This window comes from Parus major, chromosome Z, assembly GCF_001522545.3.
Source record: "Parus major isolate Abel chromosome Z, Parus_major1.1, whole genome shotgun sequence".
NCBI lineage: Eukaryota > Metazoa > Chordata > Aves > Passeriformes > Paridae > Parus > Parus major.
The window spans coordinates 30,042,220-30,056,913 of record NC_031799.1 but is presented as its reverse complement, the minus strand read 5'-3'; the positions used below and the strand labels follow the sequence as shown (position 1 = coordinate 30,056,913).

Here is a 14,694-nt window from a genome sequence, read left to right as displayed (position 1 = left end):
AAGTCATGGGGGGAAATGATATCATAATGCTTCATAACTGCTGCACTTAGGACGTCTCAGTATTTTTTTCTCATATTTTCCCTTGTGACCTTTCCCACTTGTTTTTGTCCCCATATAAAAAACTAAATGCTATAATTAAGACACAATCAATTTTCTGGCTTTTATTTATTTTTCTTAATTTTTTCATATGCTTGCCATGTCAAATTTCAAATCTAAGCTGTATTTTCCCCATAATATTAGTTCAGGAACAATCACCAGGCAGCTTCAGTGAATAGCAGGAACCTCTCCACACCCAGACATAGTTCAAGTACTGCAAATAGTGACCAAGGGAAGGAGTTAACGAGACTATTATCGAGAATGGGTCAAGCATACAGTTCTCCACTTTTCTTCCTTCTCTAATTCCCATGCTTGCTGTCCCTTTTATTTTATCTCTGTCATGAAAATTTACTTTACTTCTTTCATTTGGATGTGTCAGCTGTAACTGGCAGGCAGTTGTCTTCAGTCTCTGACCCTCAAGACTTGTGCCCTCCTCAAAGCATGAGTGTATGCTTTTACTTTAAGGACTGAACAGCTTTAATGACTAGTGTCCTCTTCTCAAAAATCTGATTTTGCCTTGACATTTTCCTTCTCCTGTCAAACTTCTTTATGTTTTTTTTTTCATCCATTGAAGTAAAAGAGCTTTAGAAGGGAAACGCTATTTTTTTCTCAGTTTATAAATGAGTCAAATGAGTCACAGAGGTAAAAATGTGCAAGCTAAGAACATTCCTCAGGTCACTAACAACTAAGAATAAAATCCAGGTCTCTTGACCCCAATCGAAAGTATGTTGGATCACCCTACTTTAATCCATTGAAATAAGTAAAGTGGATGACTTGTTAAGTTGCTAGTCAGTACAAGAAAGAATGGCAGGAAAAGGCATTTAAGCTGGAACACAAGCTACTGCTTGTATCGGCTAGACTGTAGTTGAAAACTAGAGCACAACAAAAATTTCCTGTTTATAATTAACTGTGCCATGAGTGCTACAGGTGAAATTTTTCTTTCTCAGTATCAGTTATGTGTCTAAATATTTTTGTTGCTCTCCATAGCTCATGCTTGGTAAAATTGATTGAGATGCTAACCCATCTTCCACTTGCCTAACCAAGAGTACTTGTCTTTCTGTTTGCATCATTCTCAGCGTCTCTCCTTGCAACTGAGTGCATGTGAGCACACCTGGTACCCACTGAAATCCTGAGGTTAGCAAGGCATGTGACCCCTACTTCTGCCTAGTAATTTAGTGTCTCAGAGGGCTGCTTCAAACTGAAGGAGCTCAGTCCAAGCCACTTGCCTTTTCTGTGAAGTTGGGCTTGGACAGAAAGAGAGAGACAAAGGACATCTTGATGTTACATTCAGTTAAAGTTGAGTGCATGGTGTGGGATTCGATTGTCTGAAACCAGAACAGCCCTGTTTTCAGCTAATGACTGCTAAATTAGATTCAATAACACATCACAGGAAGACAATCTGATGATTTATTGGTACCTAGTTAGGATGAGAGAGAGGAGGTGAGGCTAGAAGTTAGATTCCTCAAGCCCCACCTCAGGCTGTAAAGGCTGGTGTCAGTTTGTTGCTCTCCTGTTGGCTTGTGTTGAATTAATTCAACAGCCGCTGCTTAAGGCTATTTTTCCAAGTCCCTTCTACAGCCTAATGCCTAGAGCCTTCTCTCAAAGTATGAGTGTGTTTAAATCCCAGCATGAGACAACTGAAGCGAAGTCTGTCATTGCTCGGGAGAATGCTCTGCCATGGTGATTGTGGGAGAGAGGAAGGGAGCGAGAATGTCAAAAATAGAAATAAAAATTAAGCAAAGGCTGCTTCCAGCTGTCCTTTCAGCTGTATGTACTTCCAGGCAGCTGTGTTTGAACACCTGTTTGAAGTGTCCAAATACTGGTGGGGCTTTGATGATGAATCTCTTTTCACAGATACACTTAAAAGCAGCAATTGGTTCATAATTATATTTTGTGGATAAAGTTATATTTCAAATATACTTTTCAGAATTCCATTTTCACTCTCTGTTTGGCATGACGACTATTTTGAAACACTTTCCACTAATCTAGACAAGGTGTTTACGTGTATTTCATATTCTCTTTCTATTCTAGACTTCATCTTTTCACAAAAGCACCTCATAAAATAATTCTGGGAAGTCAGATGACATTGGCTATTGACAATCTAGCCAATATTTGCCAGATTTTACAGAAATAAGTGTGGGAAAGGCTTGCAGGTGACCCTTGAAAGATTCTGTTATAGTCAACATAGAGTTATCATTGCAAAGGTGATTTATTGATTCCTAGGTGCGATGGAAGTGGAAGTGAAGCATGAAGGAAATTTATTGAGACAGCTGACAGTTTATGCTCTTTATTTTAAAGCAGGTGGATGACCACCATATATGAAATAAAGCAAAAAGATCCCCAGTTTCAGTCAGATGCAAAAAAAGTGCCATCTCTTCAAACAACAGACTGACTTGGTGTTGGTATGCCATCATAATCATCCGAGTAGTGCTGATACTGGTCAGTAAGAAGAGGCTGATGCAACTCATCCTTATTTTTCTTGACACGTACAATGCATGCAGCAGCAGCAAAGATAATTGCAACAAGAACCAATGCAGTGACTATTGCAATAGTTATCATCTCTGTGACACGGAGAGCCCGACCTAAAAGAAGGAAAACAAAAGGCAAAGATATTAAAAGCAAATGTCAAGTATATGGATAAATATCAGAGATTCAGACTGAAACTCAGCACTTATTCACTGAATTGGGGAGTAGAAGTAATTAAAATTTTGTTTGATAGTTCTTGTTCAAAAATGTGAAAAGATTTAGTCTGTCTTGCTCCACTCTAAAATCTGTTCTGGACCTTTCTTCTGCCACCTTGTTTCTGATGCATTCTGATTTGCATTCTCTCTAGTGAGTTAATGAAGCTATTCGACATAGGGATAAGGATGTTCTGCAAGGTTAAGATCCAAATGAGAACTTCTCCTAAAATTAGGGTGGGTACTGGGAACTTCATGCTGGAACAATCTCTGACCAATAGCTATACCAAATCCCAGACAAATCTGGAAAGTAAAGCAGGAAAGGGGGAAAAAGGCCCTTACAAAGACAGCAAACATTATTGGTGGAATTTAAATAAATTTCAAGAGACAAAGATACGAAGGAAAAAAAAGAAGAGGAAGTATTTAGGCTACACAGTTTACCTGGCCACTCGACTTCATAGCTGTATCCCAGGTTTTCTGGTGCAGTAACAAACATTTCATTATTGGTCACAGGAGGCCAGAAAGGCACCATGTTGTACTGTCGGTTATGTCCAATAGGGGCATTCTCCAGTGGGTATGTTGAGATATCTAAATTTGAAAGTTAAATCACATTTCTGTAAATAAATTAAAAATAATTTGCACTACTTCATTTTTTCTTTCCAGCTCAGGGTTTTGAGTATCCCAGAATTCTTTTTCAGCTGCTCCAGAGGATTTGTTTCCCAGTGTTACAGGTACAAAGCACAGTCTCTGTGCTGTCCAAAACCAAAGCCACTAAGGTTACCTCTGGTTTTGGATAGAAATTAGCAGTAATTTTTTTAAAATTCTGCCTGTGTTCATCTTTTTATTTCTGCTCACTTGGAAACGGGTAAATATGGCAATGACTTTTTTCTATGTTCTTGCTTTGCCTGATTGTAGCAGTGATGAACAGGATGACTGCTGATGTAAATTTCAGTGGAATTTTTTTGCAACATAATGCTAACTCAAAAGGAAGTAAGCTGAAATAAAAAAAAAAAAAAAAAGAACAGAAAATCCCTGAAACAAATCAAACCAGCAACAACAACAAAACTCAAAACATAAAAGAAAGAAAATACTTTGTGTTAAGATGATGCCAAACCTTGTGATAGATCATGTAAGAACCACAAAGGGCTCTTACACAAGGGGCTCTCTGAGAGCTGATGTGGGAAAATTTAATGAGGCAGATTGTGGAAGCTGCAAAAAGAAGTCTCAGTTGTGCAACAACAGCTGTCTTCTGTAGAAGAAGGAAGAGGAGTATAGATTATCCTAAGAGAATACTGTTGCTGCATTGTGTGGAGGAATACAGTTGCTGAATGATGCGTAGGCATAAGAGTTAGACTGAATTCTCTCCCTAGTCCAGTGATGTAAGTCTCCTTCCTTTATTTATTTTTTTTTTTTCCATTATTCCTTTCCAATTCTCCCTTCTGTTCTTCCTTTCTCCCTCTTTTTCACTTTCTCCTGTATTATCTTTTTCTGGGTTGTTTTTGGAATTAAAAAAACAAGGGCAGAAATGGTAACTATCCTTTTGAAGTATATGGAGAAGGTTATTGAATGCTGGCAGTACATCACAAAGGTGGTAGAAATGAATGTGTATGGCATCTTTGACAAGAAGAAAATAGTTATTTACGCCACAAAACAATGGAGTGTCCTTTCAGGGTTACAATGTCTTTGCTCTGTGGAGACAGTGTATTCCCACATACTGCTTTCTTGAATTGTGCCTGCTGTCTCTGACCAGGTCCCTTAGCAGAGAGTGATGTGTAATTCCATGTCAATGGGGTGAGGAAGAGAGTTTGCTTGTTACTACTTTGTTTTTGTTAGCTATGCTAACTCTTAAAATTCCAATTCTCTCTCCTAAACTAAGGGGCATCTTGCACAAGAAGGAGTTGAGTTCATGTGATTACAAAGAGTGAAAAACAACCATCCTGCCTCTGCCCATGACAACATCTTACCTGCAGAATGCCGCCTCAGCCACTCATCAAAAAGAGCATCTGTAAATGTGTGCAGGAGGACAAAAATGGGGTCATTTGGTGATAAATGAGTTTGCCCTCCTGTTCCATTCAAAAATAGATGAGCCAAGTTATGAAGACTTCGAACTGCTGGATCATATTTTCCTGAGGGATCACTGTACCCTGAATATGCAAACAAAGAAGAAAACAAAAATACCAGTGAAGATTTTGTTTGGAAGCTGCAGTTTCAGATGAATACTTTGTTTTGTTTTGTTTTTTCTCTAAAAGACTTTCATGTTGTCATGTTGCTTTGCTTTAAACAAATGGGTAGCTAGTTCTCTACTTACTGACATTTGAGAAATGTTCTTGGAATACCTAATTTTCAGATTAAATTAGTCTTTATAAAAGAATGCTGCAAATGTGGACTGCAAAGCTGGTGGATTCTACCACAAAAATGGCCAAAATAATATCACAGCATGAAAATAGATGTATATATTTGGGGCTTGCATCTCTTTCTCCATACTAAAATAGTTGCATGATTTTTCTTCCTGCTTACTGAAGCAGGTCTGTGTTGCCATTTATTCTAATGAGCAAGCTGTTAGGTTTCCATATATCACTTCCATATATACTGGTAACACGTATTGTAAGCTTCACATGCTCTGATACTATTTGTTTTTTCACTGAAGATAGGCTGTAGCTTTGTTTATGCCCAAAACCTCATAGCCCTCAAGTTGGATGTTAGGGTCTGAAGCATCATGGAAACTTGTCCTGTGTTTGAGCTTTGGCCAGCTGTTCCAGAGAGGGATACCTACAGTGAATTCTCCAAAGCTATGTTTAGACACCTAGGTATTGCTAGGCAGCCATTTGAACTGTCACTTTTTAGTATTCTCCTTTTAAAACCTCTGGATTATTAAGGTAATGAAGAAGTTTTTAGGATGCTGTTTGAGTGCTATAAATCAAGTCTTTAGGCTCTTTGTTGGGTGTGTGCGTGTGTTGTGGTGTCAGTGACAGAGACTTCAGTTTTAAATGTGCAGAGCTTATAGAAGAACAGTGTTTTTATGTTCCAGAGAGAAGGGATAGTATGTCTAGCAGTAAATCCTGTAGCCAGACGACAATTACTGTTTCAATAGCATTGCACTAAGTACTGCCAAAGCTTTCAAATTATTTTGTTTTTTTTCAGATACAAGAATAACTGCTAGAAGCACTTGTTTGCTTCATTTAGGGATGCAATGGCATCAATCCACAGACAAGGACTTTGTTTTCAACAAAGGCAGTTTACTAACTATGTGTCAAGGACCTGAAGTTAGTTTCTACTTAGTATACCAGCAGCAGATTCTTGAGAGTTTTATACATTTTAAGAGACATAAGCTATAGCTATGGAGTAATTTACCTAGAGCTTATTTCAGATTAATACTCAGCTAATACTTAATGCTAAGAACAATGTGTTCTACTTGTCCAATAGCCTGTCTCAAAACTCGTACTTCCAACAGGAAGAAGTGGCAAGTCTGCTCCCTGGTTTATCTGGAGCTGTTCCAGGTCTTTTTATTTGCCATGTTTACCTTCTACTGTGTTACGGAAACTGTCTGTTGAATTTGAATAGAAAGGAGGAGTGTCAAATACACCAACTTCCAAACACTGAGCAACATCCTCAGGCTCTGGGAGACGCTGTACCATAGGTCGTGCTACATTTCCAGCAGGATTTCTTCGTATGGGACCACCCTCAGTACCTGGAAACAGAGAGAAGAAAGACAACAAGAACAGTAGGCCACAGAATGAATTGCTCTTCTGACTGAACTGTGGAGAAAAAAATCTCTCACAAAAGACATTTACACTGAATGAACTGGTCAGTTCCTTACGTTGGGCAAAGAATCTTCATGGGGGCCCTGTGTTCTGGATTCTCTGTTCCCGGATGTAAAATGTCATCTAGAAGCTTCTTACTGAAATTTGTTTTCTCTAAGTGATTTAAGAAATTTTTCTACAGATTTTCAATGTGATTTCCTGATGAGACCTAGGTCAAGATTATTGAGGATGTCCTGACAGAGTATCTGGGGAAAATATTATGTAAATGACTAACCCAGTATTGGGAGGGGTTTCCTATTTTTCCCCCTATTTCCATGACAGTGCTTATATGAATATATAAGAAACCTTACTGGTATTTAAAAAATTATTTTAATTTGGGTAGATATGTTAGAATCTGGTGTGACTCACATTCAAAACATGATCCACATAGTTACTGTGGGGATTGTTGGATGTTCTTATTTTAGGAGCAGAATGGCGTGAAGGTGATAAGTGGAGTAGTCAGACGAAAAGTTAAGCTTCAGTTAAGAAATAACACTGCCAGATTTAATTATTTATGGTGTAAGAGATGAATTGGTACTGCATAAGAAGGGAAGGCAAAGCATTTAATCTTTCTTCTGGTACAAGCTCATTATAGTATGTATTATCGCAACAGTCTGATGAAACATGGATCAAGAATATTCAAAAACCACTTTAAAACATTTTGGCTGAAAAAAGCCACCGCAATGTAAAGTATTATATTTATTTATTATTATCAGAATTTTCTCTCCAGATATCTTTTCATCATTCATACTTACTGTTACAGATGGTTCCCAAGGTTTCATAATCTTCTACATTTTCACATAGCACTCGCCACTGAGAGAAGATTGAATTCTGGCTTATAAGAGAGACATCGAAATTGCTTCTAGCTCCCATCAAGTCATCTGAGCAGATATCACATGTATTTTGTCCTGTTGCAAAATTCCAGTAAGGCAGTCCAAAAGTGGGGTCCTGTAGCATGTTCTAAACCACATAAATATAGTGTTACTATGTGTGTAACACAGACAGCTGTAATAATTACTGCTAGAAGAGTGCTAAAAAACAGCTAAATACATCCTAGTAAAAGTCAGAATCTTTCCTTGTAGAAGAGGAGAACTCTATGGAAAAATCATGTAGAAGCTTTTTGGTAGTTTTTAACATTGATACCTTTGTTCAACAGAGCAGATAGCTGTACTACTGAACTGAATCATGGATCTCCCCCATTATTAAGACAGTATCTCTTCCATGAAACCATATTGTGAGCAATAAGAAACTTAACACTGAAACCCCATTTTCCAAATATTTTTAATGGCCTGTAAACAAGAACAGTGTTTGTAGTGCACATAGTAACTAGATAAACTGTGGAACTGAGGGAAATGTAAAGAATTGGGATGCCAGCTTTTCCAGCTGGCGTAGTTTAGTTCTGGTATGGGCTGGAGTTGAACTGTACTGGAGTTAGCGAGGCAAAATTACTTTGACTAATGATGAAGTCTACTGACATAAATAGGAATATATATTAAAATCACAGACAGATAGAACTTCTCTGGGCTTCCACAAAGAGAAATGACATGGATGACAAATGTGTGTCTTGGAAGGGAGTGTGTGCCTCAGCCTGACGTGAAGCAATTAAAGCTAGTGGAAACACTGAAGTGATTTCAGACATTATTTAGTCCTGACCTTGAAAACTTAATTCTTGTTTTTTAAGGATGATGGTCCATAAAATACTATACCCATTTTATTAATAGGTCCACATAAGAGAAGAAAAAAAAGAGAACCATTGATTTATGGATCAGGATGTAGTAAAACACTAGCTTCTTTAACCGGTTACACAAATGAAATGTGATTCTGAATTCATAAGTCATCTCTGTTATCACTTTCTTCAGAATTTCTGATGCTTTCGTTAATGTTATTCAAAGAATAATGGCCTTGAGATTAAAAACACCACTGAAAAGAACAATGTTGGTCCAATAACATGTGTTATATCTAGAATATATATTTTTTTTCCAAGAGATTTTTATGGAAATTCTACATTTTCTATTGCTCTGATTAAAATATTATATTTAACATCTCTATAAAAGTGACAGTCTGAAGCCTAAATGCACTCTATTAAATTTAGTGTACAAAATGAGTTAATGAAATTGCAGCAGAATCATTTCAACATGTAGGAAAAAATTAATTTAATTTGTTGCCTGTTTTAATATGAAGTGCTTTAACTGCAAAAAACATAGCATGAATATCAGTAAACATTAAGAGGAACTTCACCTGCATGTCTCTTTCAAGCTGCAATAGGTGGTACCTATGCCACGTGACAAAAGCTGGTCCCTCATGGGAGAAATCAACTCCTCCAAAACTCTGCTGCCCTGCACCAAGGAAAGTCTTCCTGACAGAGTAATAGTGAGACCACACAAAGTAGTTATAAATGGAGATATTCTCGAACTGAGGTGTGTTGCCATCTGGCCCAAAAATTTCTTCACGTCTTCGTGTGGCAATAACGATGTCAGGATGCACTGTCACCTTGGCTTGGTGTAAGGCGTTCACGAAGCGATTCCTTTCTTCCGCACTTAGATCCAAGAGATTCCTTCTGACTGCGATAAAGCAGAAGAAGCAAGTTACTGCCAAAGTAACAAGACACTGAAGTCTGATCTCACAGAACTTATTTAATGCATTCCTAATAATTCTGGGCAAGTCCCTTTTTCTTCAAGTTCCCACCCTTTTTTTATTGGGGAAACTCACTGAGCATAAATAGAAGATGTTACTTATTTTGAGAAAAGATGAAATAAATTAAAATAAAACCCCAATTCTTGCAATTTTAGTGCTTTTAGGAGTATTGTTACAAATTATTTTTCCATCCTGCTGGACAAAAGACAAAGACAGTTCTTTGTCATACAAACCTTTCAGAACTTCATCCGATATACTTATCTATATACCACTAGTTGTGGTAGTACTCTACAAGAAATGAGCACTATAAACTAATAAACCAATAATCAGAAATTCTCTGTTTGAAAATTTAATGACATTAAATTTTAATTTAATGAAGAATTGATATTTTTATTCTTGAACCTTTGTAGGAAAAATGGCAGATTTGCTGTGAATTATTGTGAATTTGTCACAGTATATCTTTAATCTGACATTTTATCTTACCTTTTATCTTCTAAACCTGACACTATTAACAATTGTCACATATTAGTCCTTTTTAGCCGTATTTCTCAAAATAATGAAAAGATGTCATTGTCCACACATAGAGAGTGCAACAAAGAAGAAAACTGACTTGTTGAAATAGCAGTATTTCTGCAATAAGAAATGAATCCAGATGACCTCAGTCCTTCTTTCATCTGGTCTGAGAAAATTTCAGACTAAGTTTAGACTAAGATGAAGATAGAAGTCCTCACAATTGTTATTCAATATTTACTTATTGTCATTATAAAAATACACAGTAAAAATCTATAACTCATCGTCCAAATTAGTGATAGATTATACAGATGCAAGAAGCAACAGATCTTCAACATGAATCTATATAAAGAATAGAAGTGAATTATGCTTTACTAAAAAGAAAAACAGATTCAGTGAGGCATATTTTAGTTTCTGGGAAATTTGAATAAAGTCTTTCCTGAAACATGAATTTCAGACAAGGACGGTATATCCTGAAACATGCTTTTTTGTTTTGCAGAGCTAAACTGACATGCTAACTCTCATCACTGAAGTGCTGGGCTTTGTGGTTTGGTTGGTTGTTTATTTGTTTTGGTTTTTGTTTGGTTATTTTGTGGTGTTTTTTGAATTGTTTCAAGTAGACAACTGTAATTGGCCATCTAATTTTGATTTACATAGACATATTAACATTTTCATTTTGAAAATATATGCCTGAACCACAATAAAAAATAGGGATTATTATTAGAGTTAGTCATTAACTGAGAAGATATGAAGACAGCACATTGGATTTTACAGCAATGTAATAAGGATATGCCAACAGTAATCCAGTAATTATTTCTAAAATCTGAACAGATGGGGCCATCTATGAATGGGCAAAAGAGGTGACCTCAATGTGAAAACTTAAAGCATAATAAGAAAATAATTTATACCTTTTAAACTTCTGTTATCATGCACAATGTATTTGATTTACTTGGCATTTTAATGCATTGTAAAGGATTTAATGAGAGAAAAGTAAAAAATGCTCTTGTACATTCTAGAAAATCCCCTAAAACTGCTGTTCGCCTGTCTCTAGCTTTACATTATTAAGTTTGTGTGTTAACATTTATGCCTTTATTATTCTTCAGAGCTGCTATCATTGTAAAATAGAATAGGCCAGAGTATCGGAGAGTGCAATCTGGCTTAGCAGATCAAATTCACAAGTAATACTTTCTTCTTTCTAGTTTAGTTCTTGAAGCTCAAAGGATGAAAAAAAAAATTCAAAGATCTTTCCCATAGCCATCATAAACTATTATTAGGGAATTGTTAAAATTTTGATTTGGTAAGTGGTCGTTTGTTAACTCTTATTGGAACATGCTCTTACATTCATGGAATGTTCACTTATCTGGTGAAATGTCAGTGCTGATTTCTGTTTCAGCAGACAGAAACACTGCATATTTGTGCTAAAGACCTCTTGTTTAACATATCAACAGAACCCATGCTCATTTGGGGAGATTTTTGATTCTACAGGATTTCAATAACATCTTTGAAGTTAAGTGCTTAAGTTTAAAAATAAATGTTGAAATCTTGTCCATTCAGATGATTTTCAGATGAGAACAAGAATATGGCCCCAAACCTGTTTGTCTTTTTTAATTTACCTGTAATGTTCAACTTTTTTCCAGTCCTTCAAGGATTTCAAATCCATTTTTAAAAAAATGTAAAGATCTGTTTAGTGATATGCTAGATGTAACTGAAACTGGAGTACTGAAGAAGGGCTTACCCCACCCTGGACTGATTAATTTGAACAGTCCCCAGTCATGACTAATTTTTTTAAAGATATTGACAGCAGCAAAGGCAATAAAAATTTACCGGACCAGGTACTTTGTTTAGAATTGTATTAAGGGACTTTGAATGAAAAAACCTGCTGTCACATTTAAAATAGTCAGAAGGTATTAAACATATTGAGGTACATATTATTCCCAGGATCACTCACAAACACATGTATATAAGTGCCTTTAGACATTATTTTTATCTTAAATCCAAATAATAAATTTTTCTTCAATATATACATTCTATTCTTTAATGGAATTTCATGCTTTCTTTTCTTTCTTTTAATGGATAGTAAGTGTAAGTAATAAGTAATTTTTACATGAGCTGAACTGCTCCTCTAGCACCTACCTGCCTTTATAACACCTTTAGCAACACACCTTTGTCATTATATAGCATGGAGGTTTTGTACCTTAAAGAGAACAAATCCACTAGATACACTGAGAAGCAAGCACTGACAAGGACCATCTTTCACGTCGTATTTCGGACGTCCTTACCGATATTGATCTGCTGGCTGCAGGTAGGTCCAGTCCAGCCAGGCCGACACGACCCGCAGTTGTAGCCGGAGAAGTTCCCGTTGCAGCGGCAGGTTTGGTTGAAGAAGCGGATGGGCCATTGCTCGCGGTCGTCCCGCCCGTCGTGGATGTACTGGGGGCCGTGGGGCCGCCAGTCCACAGTCACCTGTACGCACCGGCCCCTGCCCGTGGACACACCGCAGCGGTCGGTTCCCGGCCCGAACACAGGGAAATAGTCTGGGCAGCACATGCCGCTCCTCAGGGCCTCAACAGTTGCGCACTGTCGAGGGAACTGGGCTCCAGCTTGGCCTGACATGGTGAGAAGCAGCAGCAGGGAAAGGTAGAGCAGCGTGGGGATCCGCATGACAGCGGGTCAAGCAGAGCCGGCTTGCTCCCAGAGCTGGCTGTTCGCACACGCTGATTTCCTCTCCTGTGATGGGACACCCAGCTCCCTCTATGGAGAGAGAGAGAGAAAGAGGGAGAGAAAGCAGAGTAAAAATAAATGACACAAATCTCTGGGCTACCCCTTTCACCCCAGAAAATTCCTAATGCTGCACTTCAATACTCTGAAAAGGCGAGCAACTCTGACCACAGATGCTAATATTCTCATTGTCTGCACGAAAGATAGTAACTAAGTAGATCTGCATTTGCTCACTGACTGTTAAATTCTTCCAAAATGTTCATTCACATTTTACACTTGCTGGACACATTTGTTCTGCTGCCACAAAGTTCTAAAACCTGTCTAAGGCACCAGTTTTCTGAAACATTTTTTTTCCACCCTCCTTCCTTCCCCCAGCTCATGCCTTCTCTGCATTAAATTAGCATATCTTGTTCTCCCCTCTGTTTTCCTGCTGTTCTCTGATGCCAGCTCCAATATAAAGTGAAGCTGTACTTCTTCATGCATTGTACCTGTTTTCTCTTCCTGGTACCTCTCCACTGCTGAGATCTCCTTCTATCTCTGCACGTCCTATGACTGTCTAACCTGAAATAAGCACGGCTAATTTCTCTCCTGGTTCAGTCTGCTTGCTAATCCTTCTTGTACCAACACAGTATGGCTTGGCCTCACCCTCCTTCCTCTCTTAATCCCCTTTCTACTTCAGTGCATTTCTCTGGACTTTAAGTACTTGAACAGCACATGATTTCTTTCATGCTTATCTCCTTGTGATTTTACAAGTTTTACCAAAGGTCAGAGACAAACACTTGAATTCAAAACAGAACAAATGTGAAGTTGGGTTTTTGTTTGTTTCTTGGTTTGTTTTTTGGTTTTTTTTTTTAATTACTTGCAAAGAAAGGCTCACTTGAAAACAAAGAACAGTGGGGAAAATACATTTAAAAGATACTTAGAAAAAGTTCTTAAGACGGCATTTTCAAGATCAGGCTGAAGTAAGTGACTAAGCAATGCTATTTGTAAAATGAAACACTCCAATTTTTAAACTTATAGCTTTCAGTTTAACAGTTTATTTGATACTAAAATAAAAAGACAATGATGGTACTGGAATTTCATAAAATACTAACTTCTGAGCAGGTGCTAGGAAGGGTAATGACAAAAATAAATTGACAAATCTCTTCAATGAAAGAAAAATGCTTCTTTAATCTTTGCAAGGATGATTTCTACTGCACAAAAATGACCTTATTCAAGTTATTACTCTCTTCCTTAGCTTTCAATAAGGATGGATTTCAGCGAGGTGGAGATATGTCAAGTGAGGTGAAGATAAGTCAAGAAACATCTTAACTGGCATCAAGACAAAATATTAACAAGTTTTCTGGGAAAAGGTTCAATCACACTGTAACTGACATCAAGCAGAAAATGGATTACCTTCTTTTTCTGCTTCCCTATATGCAAGTCATAATGCGAGAGTGCACCCGATTCTGGCAGAACAAAGAAACAATTTTTTTGTGCATTTATTCTTGCCAACCAGCCATGCACCAGAGCAGTGAACCTTGCCCTCTGTGCCTTGCATAACCCAACATGCTTGCTTCAGGGTAGGAGGGAGATTTTTAGTACACTTCTCTCTCTCTTTAGTTCATTCTCCATTTGCAGACAGGAGGATTTGCTAATCCTCAAGTGAATGTATTTTCTATTCTGACTTCCACTTCATTCTCCATTTTAGTATATATTCTCTTCTTTGTTATCTTATCCTGCTTCTTTCCAAGCTTAAATGTTTTCTCTTTGAACATGTGTATTGGGACACAGGTGACACAAATTCACTGTTTTCACATCAGAAGGTAAACCAGAGCTGGTAAAAAAATCTCTTGAGATTTTATCTGAAAAGAACTTAAAGTTCAAAGAAGAAGCATACGGGTTTTAGCCATGAATATTTAGCAAATACAGCAAATTCATAACAAGCTTAAGAGGGATAAATGCTGCTTCTTAGACAAAGCCCCAGTAAAACAGAGCAAACAGATGTACTGACTGAGGTTTCCTGGCATCATAAAACTTCCCCATATAATGGTGTACATGATTTAGACCTTCTGAAAACCTCCTGTGGAGAAAACACCTATGAATGTTTTACAGCAGAGGTGCACTGCTGAGGATCGTATCCCTTCTTTTCCCCAGATATTCCCTTGGGTTTCCTGTTGGAAATCTTGCTGAACCATTTGGTGGAATGCAATCTTTTTTATAATTTTTATTTTGATATTCTTGCCTTTAGAGATATTCTTGCCTTTAAAGACTCCTGC

The 14,694-nt window shown here is 37.4% G+C and overlaps 1 protein-coding gene across 1 annotated transcript; it reads right to left on the bottom strand.

The window, feature by feature from the left end:
• Positions 1–2,313: 2,313 nt before the first annotated feature.
• On the bottom strand, positions 2,314–13,110 carry TYRP1 (tyrosinase related protein 1). The gene is made up of 8 exons (XM_015652138.1): positions 12,925–13,110; positions 11,998–12,469; positions 8,813–9,135; positions 7,330–7,534; positions 6,295–6,462; positions 4,739–4,918; positions 3,216–3,362; positions 2,314–2,678 (listed from the first exon to the last, which is right to left on the bottom strand). Exons 2-8 carry the CDS (start codon positions 12,377–12,379, stop codon positions 2,473–2,475), a joined length of 1,611 nt encoding a protein of 536 aa, XP_015507624.1. The 5' UTR covers positions 12,380–12,469; positions 12,925–13,110; the 3' UTR covers positions 2,314–2,472.
• Between the last annotated feature and the right edge of the window lie 1,584 nt (positions 13,111–14,694).

Excerpts from the sequence above, each read along its gene's own strand:
- TYRP1 (XM_015652138.1), bottom strand. The coding sequence starts at position 12,379 with ATGCGGATCCCCACGCTGCTCTACCTTTCCCTGCTGCTGCTTCTCACC. Across the intron at positions 7,535-8,812 it reads AGCTTGAAAGAGACATGCAG|AACATGCTACAGGACCCCAC; the intron begins GTGAAGTTCCTC and ends TATGTGGTTTAG. Across the intron at positions 4,919-6,294 it reads TTTCCGTAACACAGTAGAAG|GGTACAGTGATCCCTCAGGA; the intron begins GTAAACATGGCA and ends TTGCATATTCAG.